This window comes from Chinchilla lanigera, unplaced genomic scaffold (assembly GCF_000276665.1).
Source record: "Chinchilla lanigera isolate Chin_1 unplaced genomic scaffold, ChiLan1.0 scaffold00015, whole genome shotgun sequence".
Taxonomy (NCBI): domain Eukaryota; kingdom Metazoa; phylum Chordata; class Mammalia; order Rodentia; family Chinchillidae; genus Chinchilla; species Chinchilla lanigera.
The window spans coordinates 25,885,619-25,909,925 of record NW_004955416.1 but is presented as its reverse complement, the minus strand read 5'-3'; the positions used below and the strand labels follow the sequence as shown (position 1 = coordinate 25,909,925).

The 24,307-nt window shown below is 39.2% G+C and overlaps 1 protein-coding gene across 1 annotated transcript in view; it reads left to right on the top strand.

Moving 5' to 3' along the window:
* Fam169b (family with sequence similarity 169, member B) overlaps window positions 1–23,334 on the top strand; it is a 174,755-nt gene extending 151,421 nt beyond the window's left edge. Inside the window, exons 8-9 of the mRNA XM_013512513.1 lie at window positions 11,247–11,379; window positions 23,302–23,334. Coding sequence (XP_013367967.1) covers window positions 11,247–11,358 — 112 coding nt within the window. The 3' untranslated portion in view covers window positions 11,359–11,379; window positions 23,302–23,334. The remainder of the gene's footprint in view (window positions 1–11,246; window positions 11,380–23,301) is intronic.
* The last annotated feature ends 973 nt before the right edge of the window (window positions 23,335–24,307 follow it).

Genomic DNA, 24,307 nt, shown 5'->3' with positions numbered 1-24,307 from the left:
GGAGTGGGAAGAATGTTCTCTGTCCAGCTGGAATAAGGATATAGCAAAGCCTTTTCCCTTGGAGAGTAGATCTTTGTTCTGGAGAAACCTATAGGCAACTTTCATAGTGATTATTCTTCCCTTACTACTTCCAGAGCCATAAGGGAATCTTTCTTAGGTCCACACCGTGACAATATTCACAAAGGGTAAGGAGTCCCCCCTTGCCTCTGCCCACAAGACTTTAGTTTTAGGAGCTTTTCAATCTCATGCTACTGTATTCAGCCTGTAGCACTTCATAAAAAATGCCGTCTAAGTGTTTCAGTCAGTTTATGACCCCAGAGTTGTCTGCTCCCAGGAAGCAGATTTCAGCTGGAACTCTACATTCATGATTTACCTGCCTCTCCAGATTTATTGGTGGCAGTTTGTCCTGCAAGTTCTGTTCGCTATTTTCATTGTGTTCTAACTTCTTATAAGGAGGAGAGTGAGTTTCCAAGCTATTTGTGTCAGAGCTATGGCCAGAAAGAAGCCTGAGTCTAACCTGTCTTCAACTGTGAGTTCCTGAAGTCCAGAGGCTGGATCCATCAAAGTGCTCTCTAGAGTAACCTGTGGATAACACACATGTAACTCATCCTGATCCTTTCCACGGTTTTCGGTCTTAGTTACTAAACTTAATTACTTATGCAGCTTTTAAGATCTGTAGCTGTCCAGCTAGCATCCTAAGTATTCTATTTGAGCACATCTGACAAAGACCCAGGCATCTGTGTTTATGAAAGCTTCCAGAATGAGGCTAACCTCCACATCTGTGAATTGGAAGTAGCTATCAGATCTACTTCTTAAGGACAGAATAGTCCTAGCCCACAATAAGCTTTCGCTAAACGCTATGTATTACCATGATGATTGTAGCTTGAATTGGTGAACTACTTAAGAAATTTTCAAGGGCAACTTTGGCTCCATGTGGTTTTTAAATTATTGTTGAATTTTATCAATTTCATGGGACTTACCTAAAGATAGCAGGCCCCACAGGACTTCCACCAGGAGCATCTCCAAACTAAGCCTCCTCAGGGAGGCCCAGGAATTATGATCTCCTTCCAGCTAAGTAGGGAAGAGGGCCACACCCTGCTCAGGCTCCATGGCTTCTGCGTGGCTAAGCCAACCTCAATGGAAACTTTCGGCAGGGAGCTGTTGCAGAGCAATCCATAAAGCCTGGCCTCCAGCTATGTTAAACCTACAAAAGTAAACCTCCAACAGCGAGAATCAGTTTGATATGATAAAGTAGTGATTACATTTTTCTAATCATTGTTCAAAATATTTTGTAATCTGTGTGGAATATATTTCATAGGTCCTGGGAGTCCTGCCAGCTCCCCTATTTGTCATTTCTAGCTCCAAGTAGAGCACAGGACATTAGACATGATCTTGGCATACATTATCCTTTTGGGAACTCAATATAAACAATACCCATGTAATGAACTTGGGTGTAATAAGTCTGTTTGGAATGATAGTGTTTGTCCTGAGCAATAGAGACAAAACCTTGTATGGGTTATATATTGGATCCCCCATCTTCATCTCCTCACATTTTAAAAATGTGAATAGGATCATATTTTTTAGACTCTAGGTGAGGTGCTGGTATTTTCTGTTTTTCTACCAGAAAGTTTTTCAGTTTTGCAAAGTCCCCTGCAGATTTTATAGTGAAATGCACAGGGTCTTGGTCTTACAGTTTTCTTTTAAGCACCTTTCTGGCCAGAGACTGTCCAGCTCTCTTTCCTACTGATCCTTTAAGCCTAGTTAGGGCTTCCAAAGCAAGCATGCAGTGCTTGAGGTTTGAACCTGCGTGACAAGATTTCATAGTTTTCTGCAGAAAGAGTGGTGCTCCTTCAACTTGCCATTACTAATCATAAAAAGATGCTATGGATCCAGATTCTAATAAGGTGTAGAAAATATAGGAGGACAACAGAAAGACAAAAACATAGGATGTTTTAGGCCTTTTCCCAGGTTGGGTCAGAAGTCCTTTTCCAAGTTGCTCTCCAAGAGACAATGTTGGCTGCTATTGAGAATGAAGGGGTAAAGGTTTTTTATTTGGAAATATGCACTGGATTCCAAAGATTTTCCTTCAAACTATAAGCACGAATGTACAATCTAACATAAGACACAAAGTATTAAGTTGAAGGGAACTTCTATATAAAGACAGAACGCACACACAGTGCACGTATACACATGTATGTCTGTATGCATGCACACGCTCACACACATCTGCCACGTTGTCAAGCTCAATGCTGCGCGTGTGTGTTTCATTAAAGAAGCACCGATTTGGAGCCCGGGCTATTATTTCCAGTGACTTGCTGCCTCGGGGGCAGCAGGGAAATGAAAAGAGCAGGGCAGCCTGCTCTCCGAGCGATGCTCACTGCCTCTGAAAGGTCATGTCATGTTTCCCGGCAATTGACTCAATGGATTTGGATTCTGCAACATAAGGTCGGGCCGTTTCCACTCTGCTTGTGTTTCCTGGGGAACGTGCCTTCCAGTTGTTTTCACATTGACCTCATTACCCAGCCCTGGTGATGAGCTTGGCACAGACACGCTGTGGCTCAGGGCTGCTCTGCCCCCGCAGACCTGGCCCCTCTACCCAGGCCTGTGGGTGGTGTGGACGCTTCTCCCTCAGCTCAGAAAGGCTTGCTCTCTTCACCTGCCCTGGCTAAGACTGGCTACAAGCCTGAATTACAAGAGGAGGGGTATGTGGTGCAGGGACTGGGGACCCTATTTTCCTATTCATGGGCAATGAAGAGGAAAGAGAAGAGGAACCAAGGCTCCTACTCCCCACTCTTCGATGCATGAGCAGAAGCACCCAATCAAGACTAATAGAAAATTTCCAAAATTTCACAACTACTTTTCAGAGTGAATATTTTCTGATCTGTTCTAGGAGCTCGTTCTGAACCAGGAGGAAGTGATTTTCTTAAAACTGTTGTCTTTGTCTATCTCTTGCCTACAAAAATTACTCTCGGGTCACTTTCAAGGGAATTACAGTTTTTCTGAAACAAGATTGTTGCATGCCTGGGAAGCTAAATTGTCAGTGGATGCCACCAAAGCTAAATCCCTCTACTGCTGATGAACTTAAGTGTGAATTAGTGGCCAAGTGCTTCTAGTAATTGAATCCTAGCAGCCTAACGAAGTGTGATGGAAGCAGAATTTTGGCTCTCTAAAACCAGACCTGCTATGGCTCCCTTCCATGTGTTGTGACTATAGGTAACTTATTTGAAATCTCAGAGCTTGTCAAATGAAGACCATGTTTCCTATCCTTATTAAGAGGATTAAACAAGATTGTACCTAAGGAGTGCTTTATGAAGGTTAATTTATGTTATTTATGTTCATGTTTCTGGTTTTCACCATGAAGCTATTCCATTCACCAGGGTCAGGCCAATTATTTGCTGAAGTTAGGGGGAAAATTGTCTGATGTGAGAAAAAAAATTCTAAACCATGAAGGTCAATCAGGCAGTAGAATAATTTCACACAGGAAGCTGTCAAGATACTAGAACTAGAGATATTCAAGGGAAAATTGGATGTAATACTTAGGGAAATCGTATCAGAAGACTTTTTGCCCTTGTGTAGGAGTCTGAAGGAAATGACCCAGAAGCCAATCTATAAATAAAATGCTTTTTTTGTTGTTGTTGTCTAAGATTTGGGGCACTATGGGGATGGTAGCCTGTGTTGGGCACTTTGAAAAGTGATAATACAAAAATCATTGCAGGAAAGTGAAGGCCTGATGTTTTTCTTTATCACAAAAACTGTGTTTGAAATGTAATACCCTTGCTCTCTGTGTTCATAGATTGGGCTGCTCTGTATTGTCAAAAAGACAAAATTACAGCAATTTGGAGATATTAATTGGCTTTATTTTCAATCCTAGAATGGAACAATGCTTTGTCACATATAAAATAGAGTACGTTGCTATGATGTTTCAGGAGGTTGGTGTTACAGACAGAGAAGTGTTTTGTTTTGTTTCTTTTTAAGGAAGCAGAAGCAGAAAACAAGACTACTGGTTATTTCAAAGTTATTTGCTCTATACAGCAGGGACAGGGAGATAAAACAATAGGAAAATAATTGTTTTTTTTTGTTGTTGTTGTTGTTGTTTTTTTGTTTTTTTCTCCGGTACCGGGAACCGAACTCACGACCTTGCGTTTGCCAGGCAGGCGCTTTTGCCGCTGATCTAAATCCCCAGCCCCTTTAGGAAAATAATTGATTAGTGAACATCAGGTTAATTCAGGTTACTTCCTTTTTTGTGTAGGGATTAAAGCAGAGGGAAGTTCATTATCATGCCAACTGAAATTGGTCTGTGTTGGAAATTTGGCCCATATCTTTTTAATCCTGATGTCTAAAAGGTCAGAAGGACAGCTTCATTTTAGCTTGCTGCTGTGGAACTTTAGCATGAGTGACTCCATTTTGCTTTTTAGCCTGGTCCGTTGGTGTCTAGTGCAGGAGTTTAATCCAAGCCATGGTTTTTTATTTGACAGCATAAACATGCATAATGGTTCAACGTGATAGAAGCTTACTGTGATCTTCTACATGGCTAGTGGAAGGGAAAAAGAGTGTGGGAGGGATGGCTACTTCTTAAAAACACCTTGGCCATCCTTCTATACCTTGGCCAAAACAAGTGCCCTCTTCCTTTTCACATTCCACTGGCTGGGACTCAGTCACTTGACCATACTTACCAGCGAGGGAGGCTGGGAAATGGGTCAGCTGGATGCCAGCAAAGAAGAGGAAGAGCTGATTGGGTAGCCTGCAGTATTGCCACACATTTCTATTCTTCAGTTTACCACTCTGAGACTGGAGCATGTACACCAGGTAGAGCAAAGTCACAATCTGTTATCTCTAAGAAACAATAAGAACAATGGATTTTTTTCCTATTATATCAATTGCAAATTCTGCTTTCAAGTGTAGGTAGGTTTCCCAGAAGCCATCAAGGGAATCTCTGATCTAAAGGTACGGATACGTTGCTCTCCGACAATTTTCCCGGAAGTAACATTTCATGAAGAGCTTTGGAAGTCCTGGAGTGGATAGAGATCTTGTAAGAGGCACACTTTGATGCCACCATCCTTAGAATTTGTGGTGTAGGGAAAGACATAGAGGTAATATGCTAGCTGTGCACATTATGAGCTCAGGCATTTTCTCCACGGGTGCTGCTAGCAAGGCTCTGCTTGATGGCCTACCATGGCCATGCAACTCCCCATCTGAAAGTCAGGGCTGACTTGTGTATACAAGGTGATGAATCCCCAGGGCCCAATTGCCTAGAAATGTGCTCAGGTGTTATAATTAGCCATTTCCAGCCCAAACTCCACAAATAAACTACAACTCTCAAGACTCAGCTCTCTGGAACCTTTTATAGAATTGTTTGCAGACCAAATAATATTCTTATGTAGTTTGTTTAATTATTCTAGCCATATATTTAACTACCCTAGACTTGCTGGTACAAATTTTACAGAGAATCAGATGTGAGGTTGGTTAATGGCAGGAGGGTCTTTTGCCACCACGGGGAGCTCAACGAGGCTGAAACGGAGGCTGGTCTGTCTGCGCCCTCATATGATGAGCGCAAGGTTGAAGTTTCCCATTCTACCCCTTGCCTGTCAAGGCCAATAAATATGTCATGAAGTGACTAGAAACGTGTGAATTTGGGAAGGCAAACACTGACATTGAGCACAATGCCTCAGTGGTTTGAAATGCCTGATGAGGGGAAGTGAAGCTCTGCAGGCATTTCCTACACATCCTAGGTAATATAACGGGCCAGACAAATATATTTAATTTTTCAAATTCAAATTTTGCGTTACAGTATAAGTGATGTTTACTAAGTATCTAGGCAGTGGCTTGGATTGTGTGTGGTAGGAGCCCAAGTGGGACCCTCCCGCGACCATCAGCAAGGCACTGTGGGGGCCACCCTTCATTTCATACTCTAGGGGAGACACCTACTGGGGGCGCCATCACAATGTCTGCCTCCAAACAGTTAAGAGGGGTGGTGTTGCTGGATATGCAATTTCTTAGGTTATCTGGAAATTCATGCAAATGCATTTTCTTCACACAGTTCACTTGTCGGTGCTTTGACAACCACAGCTTTTCCCTTCTGTGGATCATGACTCCCATTGGTTTGGGAGTCTAAAAACTGTGTGATGTCTCCAGTAGCCATTCCCTCAGGCTGTAAGCTGCACAAAGCTGTTCTTGGGCAAATGCAAACTTAGCTGAAAGATTAGATGAAAAAATTCAGATGAAATGCAACACTATGAATATTAAATAAGACATATTAGGAATGGAGAAATGGTAAATTTTCTCTTATATTTGCAAAGTGTATTGCATGGGGGGAGGAGAAATTGGGTAACTGCAATGTGATCAAAGCTTTATTTCATTTTTAAAATTTGAGACAAAGATATATTGCTTCCTTTTCTTATTATAAACAATGATCCAATGCATATCTTCCTGTAAATTACTTCTTTTTTTCCTTTAAATTACTTTTATAAGATAAGTTTTATGCATGGGAGTATTTGATCAAAGGGCATAGTTTGTTTTTTTTTATTTGAAATATATTGTTTGGTTACTTTTCCAGAAAATTTGTGCTAATTTATAATGTCACTAACAAATAATAATCACTTAACAGTTCCACTGCAACATTACTATATCATCGTTAGATTCTGTCTCACTCTGGTTCACTTAGTAGGGCTACAGAGGTACTCATTAGGATTTTAATCTGTTTCTTTTAATTTATGAAAATGATCTCTGCTATGTGCTTACTTTTATATTTTGTATGACAATATTCAGATATCATGACTCTTGTTGATTTTGTGACACAATGTCCTTTTCTATTTATATGAGACTATTATAGTGTGAATATGGCTGTCCCCATCAGAACTCAGGTTTGGTCCCCACGGTGGCAGTGCTGGGTTTTTGGGACATGGTGGGACAGTTTGGGACAGGGAGGTGTAGCCCTGATGAATAGATCCATGTTTTTCTCAGGTGAATTCTCCCAGTTAGCTACTGAGATGATGGTGGGTTGTTCCAAGGCTTGTTTGGTTTTCTTGTCTTTCTCTAGCAAATGTCCTTCTTGTTTGTACCATGAATGAAAGCAGCACAAGGACCTCACTAGATGCAACTGCCTGAGCTTGGACTTTTTGGCCTCAAGATCTGTTGAATCTATCTGTTGATCTGTTGGTCTCGACTTCTTTTTCTTATAAATTAGCCAATCTCAAGTAGTCTGTTATAGGAACAGAAGACAAAGATGGAGTCCTTTATAAAATATAACCATTATCCCTTTAAAGTAGTTGAAATCTATCAATGATAATTATGTTCATATCTAGAAGATGTAACAATTTATTCCCTGGGTTATTGCATTGAATCCTTGTGATGATGTACAGTGGTACCTCAGCTCATGAATTTAATTCTTTCTGTGATTCTGGTCAACCAAATTGAATGAGAGCTGAATAAAATTCAGTGGTGTTGATCTTATGAGGAAATTTGATTTGCTTCTCATCCAATTTGGTTTGTGACCAGGACTGTGGAAAGAAATAAGTTTGTGAACCGAGGTATTGCTGTATTTGAAAGTAATTTATAAAATCCTTAGTGTTAGATACTTGAAGACACAAGATGATATTAAAGGAAAAATTTATATTTAGGTAAAAATGTATAAGCATAAGTAGAAATGTACTAAGAGAATAAATAGTTTCACACGAAATTGTATGCAAAACATTTGAGCATTTTAGCTGATTCCAAATTCAATAAGACACTAAGTAGGACACAAACAGTAAGAGGTTAATATGAAATGCAACTTTTGTCTGGATATATAGCATTTTTCTCTAAAAATGTTCCATGAGAAGAAAACACCTCACATTAAAGGTCCAATAAGTTTCTCAAATTATAGGAAAGAATAATATATCACATTGGGAAGACATATTCCCTCAGTTAATAGTTGTTTTAATGCCTATAGAGGCCCTTTGACAGAATCAGTAAAACAATAAAAATAGAGAAACAAAGAAGTTTAATATTTTAAACTAGTGATCATTCCTGAGTGCAACATCTTACAGTTTTACATATTTAAGGTTTAAACAAGTCTTTCACTGATTTTTAGAGATTACTTGACAAAGCCAACCAGAAAGGGACTTGCATGTGTAGAAATCTGATATGTATAAATTTATGAGAATTTAAAAAGCCAATTAGTGTAGTAACTGTTAACTTCTGGATTTGAGGGCATATCCCAGTGGTAGAGAACTTGTCTGGCATACGCCAGCACCAAATAAACAAATAAGCAAGTGCTAAATATTATGCAAATCAGTATCTGTGGCTTAAAAGAATAATTTAGTAAGTGCACAACACACACTTACACACACAACACAACACATTTGTTCCTTGTGCTTTGTTCCTTGAACTAAAGCCACAGAGATGCAGTATGGGCAGCCCTCATGAGTATAATATTTGTCATAAGTCTGTAAGCACAAAAAGCCCTTATGTAAATTTCAAAAAAGTTACCTCTTCCTGTGGTGGAATTCAGGATTGTGGTTTCTGTCCAGAAGTGGGAAAGAAGCGGGGGGGGGGGCAGTTTGGAGTGCTGGTCTTGTAATGTGTGAGAGTCACCCTGGAAGCTCACTTTGTGCAGAGTCAATGAGTTAAATATGAGAGATTTGTGCCTTTTCTCTCTCTGTGTGCTGTCTTGTAGTACAAATACTACCTTTTGAACAACTGAGAGCTGAAGTTGATGTCCTCTAGAGTGGGGAGCAGCAGGCCCGGTCAGCCAAATGATCATGGGAGGAAACAAGGGAGACTGCACTGTACTGTGTTGCTGAGCATGATTTGGCTTGATTCTAAAGGTGGCTAGAGCAGTGACAAAGATGAGTGATTTTTTTTTATGAAATATGTGTGGGAAAGAAAAGCCATGCTCTTTAATTGATGTATGATATTAGAATATGCAACTTAGGATAAGTATACAGTGTTAGGCAATTCCTAAATTACAACTTTACAATTTTAAAGTAGATCCTTTACTATTTCAAATTATGCTTTCAATTTTACTGATGTTTGTTGACTTATGACGTAGTTATATCCACATAAACCCATCATACATTGAAAATATCTTCAGTCAGGGGCTGGGGATTTAGCTCAGGGGCACAGCGCCTGCTTGGCAAGCTCAAGGTCATGAGTTCGATTCCCGGTACCAGAAGAAAACCAAAAAACTGAAAAGAAAAAGAAAAAATTAAAAAAAAAAACTGCCGTCAAAAGTGCATTTAACAACTCAACCTACCAACATCACAGCTCAGCAACATAGCACAGTGCAGTCTCCCTTGTTTCCTCCCGTGATCACTTGGCTGACCTGGCCAGCTGCTCCCTGCTGCTAACCGGCATTGTAATGTGTCAGCTCGAAATAGTTTGCAATTGAAAATTTAAAGTCTGCTTGCTACTGACTGGGTATCACTTTTGTGTATCAAAGAGTACAACAAAAAAGTAGAAGTTGAGCCATTGTAAGAGACCATTTGTGTATATCCAAGTTGGCCAGGGTGTTGCAAGCTTTCTCTCTGGGAAATTATAGCATGGTCTTATCTGGGGAGACTTCTTTGTTTAGAGAATCAGTTTGGTGTCATCTCCTACATGGTCAGCTTTAGGTGCATTGTTTTAAGAGACTTATTTATGTTATGAAGCCTGCTCAGAAGAGGGTGACTAGTCATGAAAAGACCTGAGAACTTGTTTGAGGAAGGACTGCGGGTTGTTAGGCTGAGGTAAGAGAAAACTTGGGGTAACAGATGCCTGTGAAGAATAGGAAAGGATGTTATATGCAAAGACAGTGGTAATTACAAGTGACTCCAGAGAGAACTAGAATGAATGCATGAAGGGTACATTTCAAGCCCATATTAGGAAAAATTTCATAGCAATTGGATCTTATTAAAAGTGAAGTAATCGGCCTTTAAGTTAATCCCTTTGATAAAAGAAGATCCTATGTTTATCAGCTTTCTGTTACTGTAGCAAAATACTCAACATAGTAAATTTAAAAGGAGGGAAGGTTTTGGACTCATGGTTTTGGAGATGTCAGTCCAGGGTTGGGTATGTGGTAAGACAGAACGTCATGCCAGGGAGTGCCTGTTAGAGAGTTTTGCCCACCTCCCAATGAATGGTCATGAAGCACAAGAGGGAAAGTGGAAAGGGCCAAGTTCCTTTCATGGACATATCCCTCATGATTAAAAGTCTTCCAACTAAACCTCACCATTTAAAGTTTCTGCCCCTTTCCAGTAGAAGCAAGCTTGAGATTAAGATTTAAATATGCAGGCCTTTGGTGACAACTACAAAACCATAGCAGACAATTTTAGATTACTTTCAAGGTTCAAGAAGAAATTGGATAGTTATTTGCCAGAAATAGAAGAAGATATTTCTTTAATGGATTAACTCAACTTTTAAGATTTCTCCTGGGGGAATATGATGAAGGAGTAATTTAAAATGCAAACTGTCTAACAGGTGCTTCATATACAGAGCTAGGAATCTTAAAATATGTACTGTGGCATTGGACTGACAAGTATTTCAATAATTAACGACAATGAATTTAGCGGGATTGGTGAAATATGTGCCATTCTCTCACACTGATCCAGAGCTACCACAGCCTGGAAGAATCTCCTTCTACCTTATGCCTTTGTCACCTTCTAAACATACTGCCTCTTAATCCTTTTCCACTAGGGGACATTCTGATTAAAGACGTCACCAAGCCTGAGAGTCCAGTTTCCCTTGAGGTCTGGCTAGACAGGCATGCGTGAATGAATTACTGATCAGATAACATCATGGGACTCAAAGCTCTAACCTCTGACCACAGAGTGGTCTTTCTGCGGTGGCTGGCCTTCCTCTTGTGTCATTTCCTACTTATACTATCCCGGGGCCCAGCAGGAGTCATTTCATTCCCTGAGAAGAGCCCACCTGGGATGGCAGACAGTGTGACTACTCTCAAAGTTCCTGGGGTTTAGGGATTACTTCTCAGGAGCTGGAATGAAGGCCAGACCTCCTCAAGTGACATTCACTACTCCGGCACCCATCTGTGGCAGGCAACCTTTGAGCTGTGTCCCCAGGATCCCCACTTCTTGGTATTCATACCTATGTGAGCCCAACATAGAGCTGGAGCTACTGACCCATTACTAGCAAATAGAATGCTACAAGTGTGATGAGCTATCACTTGTGGGATTAAGTTGCAGAAAGGTCTATCTCCCTACTTCCTATTATCTATCTTATTTTGCTTTTTTTTTTTCCCTATTGTTTGCCCTCTTCTCTCTCGTTTTGTGCAGGAATGAAGCCAGCCCCCACACTGTAAGCTGCTCATTGGAGAGGCCCACATTGAAGGAAGAGAGAGAGTCTTCCATCTGGGAGAAGCTGGACCCTCAGTCCAGCAACCTGTGAGGAGCAGCATCCTCTCAGCAAGTATGACTGAGCTTGGGAAGAGAGCCATGCCCAGTTGACCTGTGAATGAGGGTTTACACCCTGCTGGCACCTTGACTACCATGCTGTGAGAGACCCAGGGCTTCACGTCCAGTGAAGGCCATCCCTTGTGTTCTGAGCCAGAGAACATGCGATAGAATTTGTGATAGAATGCATATTTGCTAATAATAACTGTTCCCTAGCTTGGGGCTATTTTTTTTTTTTTTATAGCAACACATAAAATAACACACCACCCCATTCTTTTGGTCACTCTTTCCCTTTGAAAATCTGCTTGTCCATTTACAGAAGAAATATCTTTCTTAGGCTGAAGAACAGGTTACAGGTGCATTATTTAAATTTACTGTTTCCTGTACAGCTCTTTGTATGAGCTTTGATGCACCAAATGTTGATGTTATTTTGTTCCTCTTTAGGATGTTCTTACTAACCTCTTATACAGCTTTGGAATCAGTTAATAAAAGATTAATATAGTTGGTCTTTTTTGACTTTCTTAATTCTTTTCAAGCAAAGTATATAGCATCCATCAATTTTTTTTAAAAGGCCAAGCAGGAAAAGACAATTGAAATATGGCTAATTTATCTTTGTTTCCTCAAAATTGAATATATCAAAGTAGTAGGGGATTGAGCAATTAAAATTGCTTAGAATCTTTTAAATAATATAAATACTCAGCCCTAACTTAAATTTTTTGGTGTAAGTTATTTTTTTTTATTTTTAAGAGAGTAGTAAATGAGAAACAAACAAAGAAATAGAACAGTAGCAGCATACCAGTATCACAAGCATAAACAAGTCAAAGCAAGAACATTCAAAGTGATACAGAGTCTCAAGACAAAATAATACGAATCAACAGTGGTTGTTACATTACATATCGCTATCCTCAACTACATTGCTCAGATTACCAGATGTAAGAATGAAAGACTGCTCAAACCGTTATAGGGAATAAGAAAATAATTTTTTGATAAAACAGTAGAGATAATACAGAGTTTCACTAGATTAGATAGTAGGGGTTCACCATTGTAATTCCATTGTATATTGTTACCTTCAAATCAGTTGCTCAGACCACCAGACAGAAGCATGCAGACTTGATCAGAACATAAAAAATTGTTGGTGTAAGTTATTGTATTGGAATTTGAATTTTCCTGGAGCTAAGCCGCTAGTAGTTATAGACTCTACACTTATAAATTTACTACCTAGAAGATTCTTTCCTTTAGTGACCAGTTGTCTCTCTGTGGATAAATTCAGTTATAAATCACAATCAAATTGACTTTTTATGGCATCCTTCTCTCTAAGTATCTTAAGTCCTCTGTGGATTATAAAATAATTACAGTGCTAGAAGGACAGTTTAATAATTGTATACATGAACACAGAATCTCCTGTACATTCAAGAAGGGCTCATTCCCACACAGAACATTAAGTTAGATTTTATTGAGACCAGGCACTGTTGACCCAGACAGCTGGGTGATCCCCTGGGCTATTTTGAAAAGTATCCTGGGATCTTTAATTTCCACCTGGATGGTTACGGAGGTGAGAGATGGGCCCTTACTGGGTACGACCTTAGGCTGTGCTTGGGGTCTTGAACCAGGCAACCTCTCACCATAGAGGTGAGATGTGCAGAATGGGCAATTATGCAACCTCTTAATGATTTCTGCTGAATTCAAGCTCTGTTCTCATGGTTAGATCTCTCCCAGGTGACTTTGAATGGTAGCCAAGAAGAAATGTTAGAAAGTTCCCACAGAGCTGTTTGGTTAACAGTGATTTCACTGATGTGTATACGGGATGCTTTTCTGCTGTAGTTGTTACTTTTCACTTTTCTTCTTTTGGCTTAAACAACAGAATTTTTTATTAGCACATGTTTGCAATACATGATGTTCACATTCAGTATGTGGAGTTGGTCCATACGCACAACACAACCTAATTCCTTTTTCTTCCCCTCTCCCTCCCCATCTTCTCCCTCCCTTCATCTCTTGATCCCTTTCCCTTTGGAGAAAGATCTGTCTCCCTACCTCCTATTATCTATCTTATTTTGCATTTTATTTACAATTTAGGTTTCACATATAAGAAAAACTGATATTAAATGCGATATTTAAGTTGTTACTTTTTAAATGCAGATTTTTCTTTCCGTGTTGACATTCACCTAATACGCACAGGACAGACACTCAAGGTTATTGGGTTTCGTGCCACAATTTTCATTTGGCACAGCTAACGGGGAGCCTTTCTTTCTCCTGGTCTCCTTTCATCTGTTACCTTAGCTCCACTGGCTGAGAGAGTAAGTAGTAAATGATTGCAGGTCTTTTATGCCTTACCTTGAGAGACATTGGTATGAAAAGGTGCTAATTACCCTCATAGTGTTTGAGTGGCTCCAGCAGCAGAAGACTACTCTGCTGGCTGTGTGTGTGTGTGTGTGTGTGTGTGTGTGTGTGTGTGTGTGTACATATGCACTCCATTTTCAGTTTCATGAGAAATTTTACCAATGAGAATTATTTTACAGCTCACAAAAACTACAAATTCTTCAAACCACCTCTGGATTTGGTTCAAAACCCACTCAAGGATAGTTTGGCAGTTCAACTAAATATGATTTAATCTGAGGTCATCATAATGCTACATGGTTGTGTTGGAATACCTTCTGTATCTAAACAGAAGCAGTATATTCTAAGAATAGCAGTGGGTTTTTTCCCCTTCACCTTGCTCTATAAATTTTAGGAATGAAGATTAGAAATTTAGGAGAAGAAGAAATTTTCATCAGAGTCTAAAATGAGTGGTTAATTGATGCCCGTGCTTCAACTTGTTGGCTCCTTACCCACTGAGCTGTGAGAACCAGGAATTATGCTGGGAGTTGGTTCCTGGGCACTGACAATTTTCCTTCTAAAGCTAACATACTTTTCTTCCTTCTTGTGCCTTCGTGTAAAATTTGTAGGCTTCAGCAGATTTCCAAAGTATAACACTTGATATCTTTCACAGTTAGGGTAAATTCTGCAGGACTTGTTTTCTTTCACCTGGGGTGAGAATGTACCTTTTGCTAAGATACATTTCATTTGTTTACACAAATTCTCTTCTTCTTGCCATGGTTAAAAAACTATGCAAGCTTCCTATAAAGGTGTGAAACTTTGGCTGTGATTTCCTTGAAGTTAGTTGGGACGAGAGCATTCCTTTTTTTCTGTGTCCTACATGCCTTGTGCATTGCCTGGCAGCGTGAGCACTCAGTGAGCAGTTATTGAAGGATGCTGTCTGTGTACTGTCCATCAAACCACTGATTGAATTATTTTTCACATAGGTAGTTTGCCCTTCGCTTGAATTAACCTACTCCTGGGCTAATTTGGTTATCAAGGGATATTTATACATTTGTGGACAATGTAGGATCTCTTTATTAAACAATATTTGTTGGAGGCATTAAGTTGCAAGAGGCATGAAGAATCATGGGTGAATTCTACCTGGGCATGAAGTCATTTTCTACCAGAAAATTGGTGAGTAGTTTTATGGTAACCGATGTGAAAGTTTTAGTTCCAGTGACAATGAGAAATTCTCCTCCCTCAGTGAGTGAACAAAATGTTCAGAGGAAATCTGAGGAATGGTTGATCTTTTTTTTTCTCTCGCCTGTCACAGGAGGATGGGTGAAGTTGCCTGGGAGAAGATGGTCTTATTATGGAACTGTATAGGACCAAAAGCACCTACAAACCTGCGCTCGCTTGGAGAGAGAGAGAGAGAGAGAGAGAGAGAGAGAGAGAGAGAGAGAGAGAGGGAGGGAGCTTAGAGTTTGGGGGAGTTCCGATCTCTCTAATAAGTGATAGCTGAAATAATAAAGACCTGTCATCCATGCTGCGACTTTCAGAAACCACAAACATCTTTTTGAAAGTTAAAAGGAAAGGAAACTATGTTCTTTGGAGGGGGCATAACCGCGAACAGGAGGTGGGGATATAAAGTGTGGTTTAACACAGCCAGTGGGAACCTTTCAATTTAGCCCCTGAGGCTTTTACCTAACCCTGTCACTGTCCCAACACCTTCTCCTGGCTGACAGTCTTGGTAATTGATGGGTTGGTAGGGGCTCTGCTCTGCAAACACATTAAAGCAGGAGGGGATACTTCAGCTCCTACCTCCCTCCTCGTGGCCTGGCACGGGGGACCTGGAGGCGAGCAGATACAGGGCCTGGTGATGTCCAAGGCAAGAAGGGATCGATTCTGTCAATCAGGCTGCCCCGCTACTGTCAGGTTCCAAGACCTTTCGCCTGCGCTGTGGAGTCATTAGAACTCCCAAATCTCTTTGCAGGCCTTTTCTATTAGACACATCCTCCCATGTTTTGATTTTTTGCTCCCAAAGTCATTTTTTTTATAATTACCTGCATTGAACCACACTTACCATCTGTGGGCTGAGAGTGGGAAAATGATTTATTAGTCTTGGTTCCTAACTGTGCTGAATGGTGTGGGATTGATTTGGCTGGTGACATGTACCGCGGACGCTCTGATGGGTGTGTGTGGGGGGGTTGGTGTCAGGATGAGGCTTCTCTTGGAGTTGATGTACATGTGAGCAGCTGGGGCTTGGTGTTCAGTACATAGACTGTGACACTGCAAAAGTGGAGTCTCAAGTCAGGGAGGGTGACATCGGGCAGAAAAATCAACGAGGGGACAGCTGGGCATGCTCTAAGTAGAACAGTTAGAGAGTAAAAGAGTGCATGAAAAGCAGAGACAGTGTGTACACCTCACGTTACGGCCAGAGAAGGCGCTGGATTTCTTTTGTCTACATTGCCGGCCTTGTGTCCAAGGGTCTGACTGTGCAGTGGTCAGTTATGGTGGCAGTAGGGGGGTTCACCTCTCGAGTTGCATGTGAGTGTGCCTTGATTCATATCCAGCTATATCAAGATATCCATCAACAGTGTAATTTCCACTGCTGGACATTATATTTTCAGGGCTCATTGTTCTTTAGATCAATGATCCAGCTGCAGCTTGGCCCAATGTGTTCATGTTCTTGAAGAATCACCAGTCTTCCCACATAAGATACTGATCACAGAATTCCTGTCATGGTGCCGGGCACGTAGTCACTCTATAGAAGGAGTGTCTTCCTTGCTTTCTTGCGTAGATCTTCCTGCCCAGAACAGCCAGACTTAGATTGACTATGCCTGGGACATGAAGAAAATATTATGAGAAGAAGGGGAGGGCTGTGTTGTGACTTCTGTGGGTTCTGTAGACTTTTGTCTTCATGGACTCCTTTTGCTATAAGAAATATGAAGGGTTACAGTTTGCCATGTGTTGGTATACTGATAAAATTGTTAATATTGTGCATTGAAATTTCTTCATCCACCCTAAAGTGGGTTTTCTTTCTTCTGGTTTTAAAAGAAATTAAAAGATTTTCATGTGTCAAATTAAAAGATTTAGATGTACTGTGGCCTGGGCATGTTGTGGGCTGGGCTTTTTGCAGACTTGGGTCATAGCTGCAGGAAAGATGTCAGTGTCATTTCAATGTCAGGTGGAAAATACAAAATTTCAGAATCTTTTCCTAGTAGTGTACTAGGTAAGGCACAACCAGAAAATACATTAGAAAGTAGTGTCTGCTTTATGACAGACGTTTTGCAGGGCTAAGGAAATTCTAGTTATTTACTTATCTATTCCTAAAGATTGATTGTCAAGTTCCCTGGGTGTCAACTTTCCCTGGTGTGTTTAAATAGTATAGTTATTGTTAAACTGCACAACAATTTGCCATAATCTTAACTACACAGAAAAAAAGTTTCATATTAAGGAGTTTTCAAAAAAAATCCAAATTTCAAAGCATGTCTTGGAGTCAACACATAAAGATTCTAAGTTTACCTTACAAATCTAAAGAACTTAAAGTAAATTAAAATGGAGGCCAGAAGAGGTAAAGCCAGTTACTCTTTGGAAGTGATTGAATAACCTTGCTGCAAAAAGTCTGTCATAAAGCAAAGACTACCTTTAATGTATTTTCTGGTTCCTTGTGTTTTGCAACTCTTGGTATATTTTAAACTAAGCCATTCCCATGCTTGCTGACAGACTGAGCCATTGCTGAGGTATTCTTCCCTACTCTGACCTATTTTTCCCGAGAGAAATTGTGCTATAGTGGTATTAGCATAGGTATCAAGGTGCCTGAGTGGGATTCAATAACTAGCCTTGCTAGTTGCTTTGGGGGAGCCAGGGCAAGTTACTGAAATGTTCTGTGCTCAAGTTTCCTCAACTGTAAAAGGAAAACAGTAATGCACATATACTGTATATATTAATGATGTACTATGTTTTGAAATATGTATACATTATGGAATGACTAAATCAAGCTAATGAACATATGGATTGCATCACATACTTTATCATTATTTGTGGTGAAAATCTGCTCTCTTGGGAATTTTCAAGCGTATAGTGCATTGTTATTAACAGTAGTCACCGTATTTTACAATAGATATCTGAACTTATTCCTTCTAAACTGAAATGTGGAATTCTTTGAGTAACATCCCCCCATCTTTCCTCCTCTGCAGTCTCTGGAAACCTCTCAGTTCACTCTGCTTCTGTGAGTTTCACTTCTTCAGATTCCTCATGTGAGTGAGACCATGTGGCATTAGTCTTTCTGTATCTGGCTTATTTCAGTTGTGAGAAAAATAATGAATACATCCCTAGTTTATTCTAAGATCCCAACTGACTTCTTCCAAATCCCTAGGACACACTTTTGCACGAAAACCCACTGCAGAATTACATATAACATGGCATCTATAAAAGCAGATTTCATTTCTTAAACAACTCGTTGGTGAGTATGCTTGCATGTACAGGAGCCCAAGAGATTATTTTCTTTCTTTATTAAAAATATACTCTAATATACATGAGCAATGAAGTAGTATGCTAAAAAAACCACCTAAAAATAGAAAGTGCATAGTGAAGTAAGCAATGCCAATTGGAAAACATAAATGCCTTCCAGACTGAATGTTTGTGAGACTTGCAGGTGAGAGAAGGGAGGTGGGCTACGTAACCTCTGCGGCATGTGTGTCACAGAGACTTCAACATTATCTCCATAATCAACAGCACTGGAGCGCCCTCTGTCAAGAGGAGTGCTGATGGCAAACGTTCATTCTTACGTTTATTTTTTTTTATTTTTATTTTTTTTTGGTTTTTCTCTGGTACCGGGAACCGAACTCACGACCTTGCGCTTGCCAGGCAGGCGCTTTTGCCACTGAGCTAAATCCCCAGCCCCACTTATGTTTAATCATTAATGGACAGTGACAGAAACCTCCCAGCACAATCATGGTGCGGACTTACTATTCAAATGTCCTCTGGCAGATGCCTTCCCTTCCGTGTTGCTAAAGGGTATTGACAGCGCAGTAATACATGTGTAGAGTTTTAGCCTGACGTCTTCTTCATAACTTCCTCCAAAAATTGTCTTCATTTATCTTTAGATATAGGAATGATATAGGTGCCTAATTTCATTAAGAACAACCAAGAGATTGATTTTCTCTTAACCACTTTACTGCACATCTTCTGTTGGTCCCTGGGGACTGTGGCCACCACTTCGCTATCATCAGCAGCTATAGCATCCCTTGTGGTTTTGAAAGCAGAATCTTCCTTATTTCATTCTTGTACGTGTAGAACCGTCGAGACCTTTGTTGAAGCTCATCTTTTCTGGTGCATTTTCTCCTTTAGAAGCTTTTAACAACTGTGTAAGGAAAACACCTTTTATTGCATAGACAGGGTAGCCAGTGGCATCCCAAGGTGGTCCTCAAGCCCCTTAAAAAGGATTTCTCTGGATTTCTAAAAAATATTATGCTTTCCTGAGCAACACTGAAGGTTTTCACAACCATTAAAACTTTTATAATTTTCTTTATTTTCCTATGCATAGAAAAATAATCAAGGCATATGTGCACCAGATGTGGGCGTGTTTATGACCTCAGTTCTGTCTTTCTGTGCCTGTCCCTCCTATTTCCACATTTTTTTCAAATTTATGTGCTTTTCTAAGCTGTGTGATCTCAGAGGATTTTCCACTTTCTTAGGAGGCATTTTGCTTGGAAATGAAGGGAAGATGATGGCATGTGATACATCCATTTAAACAATGCTCAAATTAGATCAGAGACTCGATTCTGTGACCCTTTCATCTGATATAGGAGCACCAAGCAGTAAAGCTTGGGCTAACTTTGCAAAGTTTTCTAACCAGAGATTGAGGTCAGACATACTTGTACCTACTGCATGTGGCAGGGCAAGGTGGTCTCATTTGTACTCTAACATAAGCGTAGGGTCTCTAAGAAAAGAACCCACTCATCCAGTGTGATATTCCTACAACCTGCCTTTGCTCCAAACCACATGCTCAAAGTTTATTGCAGACAAATTTCCCTCCTGCTGTCCTTGTGCCATGTTCGGGAAATGATCCAGGGGAGATATCCACAAAAGATTGTTAGAGAGGACTCAAGATGCTTGGAAGTGAATGAGGAAAGACAAAAGAAAAGAGGAAGCTGAATGAGCTCTGCCTTGATTCTCTAGGTTTTTAGGATGGAAAGAAGCAGCAGTGTAGCTGGAAGGTATGTGCAGACTTTGACAAAAGGGACCAGGAAACGGGAAGTAGAAAAGATCTCTGGGTGGGCACAGAACCCACTGGAGAGCAAGTTGCCCATATCTAATCAGGAATAGAAGGGAAATAAATCACCAATTTTGATTTCTTGTTCCTGGTTCCATGAAAACAATGCCTTTTTGCAGGTTAGCTTTGCTAATGTTGTGTCTGAGTTAGCAATGTCTGCAAGACCTGTGTTGTCTAACAGGTGTCTCAACATCAAACACACACTAGACAAAGTAAAACATTCGTAAAATCCTCCACTGGGCACCTCAGGGTGTACAAGAGCATCATTTTAGGAAATAGGCTTTTTTTCAGAGAAGGCTGCAGTTGTGTTAGTTTTTAGATTTCGTTTCTTCTTATTTTTTGCAGTGAGCTGGTAAATATTGCATTTAAAACCACGACACCATTTTTGGTCAGATTTCTATACAGTAGCAATGAAATATTTCACTAGCCTGAAAGAATAGGGTGCACAGAGCTCCATGATTACCGATTCCTTTCTTCTGGCTTTGTAATTCTCTTGCTTCACCTAGTGATTGCCTTTGCAGATGGGGCATGGGGAGTGGGAAGTCACTTCAGTGGAACAGGTTCTTGATGAATCTATAGAAGCAAACATTGTGGGACAACACACAGAAGCCAGACAAACTCTGGTAAAAATAGGATATGACTTATAGGTAATTTCACCTTAGGAGTGATGCCTGGGTTTAAAATTTGCATGCCTGTAGTTTCAACACTCTGGGAGACTGAGGCAGGAAGAGCACAAGTTCGAGCCCAGTCTGGACAGTTTCATGAGATGCTGTCTCAGTGTAAAAAATTAAAATGGGCGGTGATGTAGCTCAGTGAAAATACACTGGATTCAATCCCCATTTAAAAAAAAGACTTACATGGGAAATCCTTCAAAGAATCAACAACTGGGATCTTATCTTATTGAAAAGTTTTTGCACATCGAAAGAAATCACCAACAGAGTAAAAAGAAAGCCCATGAATTGGGAAAAAATTTTAGCCAACCACCCTTCAGACAAAAGCCTTCTATCTAGAACATATAAAGAATTAAAAAAAATCAAGTCCCCCAAATTCAAAGACCCAATCCAAAAATGGGCACCTGAAATGAATATGCACTTCTCAGATGAAGAAATGCTCTTGGCAAATAAATATATGAAAAAATGTTCAACATCATTAGTCATTCAAGAAATGCAAATTAAAACAACACTGAAATTCATCTCACCCCAGAAAGAAGGGCTATCATTAAGAAATCAACCAATGACAAATGCTAGAGAGGCTGTGGGGAAAAAAGAACCCTTCTCCACTGCTGGTGGGAGTGTAGAGTGGTACAACCACTGTGGAAATCAGTGTGGAGATTCCTCACAAAACTAGGATTGGAAGTTCCACTTAACCCAGCTACTCCCCTTCTGGATATTTTTCCAGAAGAATTGAAAACATCATACCACAGCGATATATGTGCACCCATATTTATAGCAGCACAATTTGTCACAGCTAAATCTTGGAAACAACTCAAATGTCCATCCACTGAGGAATGGATAAAAAGATGGTATTTTTATACAGTGAAGTATTACTCAGCTATAAAAAAAGAGAAACGTGAGGCTTTTATAAGTAAATGGATGCAACTACAGACCATACTCATAAGTGGAATAAATAGGACCCACATGTGTAGATATCATATTGTCTCCCTAGTGTAAGAACATGAAAGAGTAAATAAAACCCAAAATGTACAATACATAATATGAAAGGAAAAGAAATTGCACAAAGGAAGGAACAACAGGGATGAGGGAAAGAAGAAAAAGAAAGTACTAAGGCAATATATATATATATATATATATATATATATATATATATATACATGGAAGGATAGCTGTGATAACTGTACTGCTGATGTCTGCTGGTTTGTTGAAGGGAACAATTAGTTCGTGAATTCTTTTATATTTTGGCCAGCTTTGCATGCTTGTATCTGGTCATCTGAGCAACTGATCTGAAGACAACAATATGCAATATGACAACCGTTGGCGAGTTTCTACCATCCTAGCTCGTGAAACTCTGTATTGTCTCTAATGTTTTTTAACATTATTACTTTCTTATTCTCTTTAATGGTTTGATCAATCTTCCAGTCTTGCATCCGGTAATCTCAGCAACTTTGTTAAAGATACCAGTATGTAATATAACAACCACTGTTAATCCCTATCATTTGGTTTGAAGCCCTGTATCATTTTTAATGTTCTTGCTTTGTTTTGTTTGCATTTTTCTATTGTTCTTTGTTTTTTGGCTACTCTCTTTAAAACAAAAAAATATAAAATAAGTAAAAGAGTAAAAGACTTGCACCATCACCACCTGCCACCTGCTGGTCAGAACTGGAAAAGGTACAATATTAGGATAAAACTCCCTCAAAAAAAAGAAAAGTATACACACACACACACACACATATGATTATTTTAATTGACATATAGTAATAGTGGGATACATTTTAATACATGTGTACAATATATGATGATCATATTGTGGTAATTGACATATCTATTACCTCAGACATTTATTTCTTTGTGTCGGGAACATTAAAAATCCTCCCTACTAGCTATTGTGTGACATACAGTAATTGTTCTCAACCATAATCTCACTATGCTGTAAGGGTGTTTATTTGACAAAGTAAAATTTCTTAACTGTTTCTCATGGTTATTTTATGTAGAGACTTCATCTGAATTACTTTTAGTTTGTCTAGAAAATGTTTTAGCATTCTCAAGTTAACTTTTAATTTATAAAATGCAGTCATTATATAAGTATTTAAGGGTTATATTTTATATATTTTCCTAACATGGAAACACTTTTTTTTTGTTTGTTTTATTTTGTTCTTTTCCGGTACCAGGAATCAAACTCATGACCTCACACTTGCCAGACAGGCGCTGTGCCGCTGAGCTAAATCCCCAGCCCTCATGAAAACAGTTTAATAACGAAGTTTGTATTGTCTTATAATACTGCTTGCTTTATTCAGTTATTGAGTTTATTTTTATTTTTTCAGTATGACACTAAAAAAATTCCAATGTAATGAACCTGTCCTTTCTACATTTAACCTATTTTAACGTTTAGCTACTTATTTGCTTTAGCTTTTTTTTTTTTTTTTTTTTTTTTTTTTAAGGAATTGCAACTTTACAGGTTCAGGTAAAATTAACATTTGTCTCTGTCCCCAACTATCAATTCTCCTGCATTCTTCCTCAAAAATTACTGCAGTCTTAAAATTGATATGAGATATCTTACACATTTTATTGCTTCATATGCTAATATACATAAGCAATCTAAACTAGTGTTTAGTGTGTTTTAAATCATACAAAATTTGGTGATACTGTATTCTTTTTTCTTTTCTTTTTTTTTTTTGTCTTTTTGAGACAGGGTCTCCTTATGCAGTTCAGGCTGGCGTTGAGCTCACTTTCTAGCCCAGGTGGTCTGGAATTCACAAGGATCCTCCTACCTCAGCCTCCTGACTGCTGGGATTACAGGTATGTGCCACCATGCCTGGCTCTTTTTTCAGTATGTGTTTTTCATCAAATACTATATTTATGGATTTAATTAATGTCTACATAGTAGACCTAGTAGATTTATGTACAGCTGGTCTAGAAAAATCCAATCTGGAAATAGGATCTTTAACTGGAGAGTTTTATCCATTTACATTTATTGTTAATTTTTTTTAGATGTATTTCTTCTATCACATTAATTTTATTTACCTGTATATTATGCTTTGTTTAAAATATCTTCATTTTTTCTATTAAAGACTGAATATTTACAATTTTTTCTTTCTTATCTACTTGTTTGGTTATATGTTGTATTTATTTTCTACTCTTAAATTTGCACAGTAAACCTTTTGACCTAAGAAGTCTAACATTAATTATTGTTCTGAAAAGACCAAAGACCTGCAATGTTTTAAATTTTTTTCACACTTCTCCTATGTTCCACTTTATATCTTCAAGGATTTTTAATACATTATTGCTTGAGATTCTTCATATCAGCTGTCACATCATCATCATCATCATCATCATCATCACCATCGTCATCCAATGAATTAGTATTTACTTAGAGCCACATAACCACTTGTTAATTTTTTCAGAGCTGGAGATTGAACTCAGGGCCTTATATATGCTAGGTAAATGCTCTACCACTGAGCTACAGTCCTGGCTAATTTGATGTTTTTCTTTTGACTTGTCATTGCTTTTGCATTTCATTGTTTTCTTATGAGTCTTCTGTTTTGTTTTGCTTTTATTGAGGAACAACATTTTTATTTTCTTTCCATAAGGGTCTGTAGAGATTAATTCTGACTGAAAGAATCTCATTTCATCTTATTCTTGAATAAGAGTGAAGGTGGATATAGGATTATAAGTGTGGCAGGCTTACTTCTTAGCAC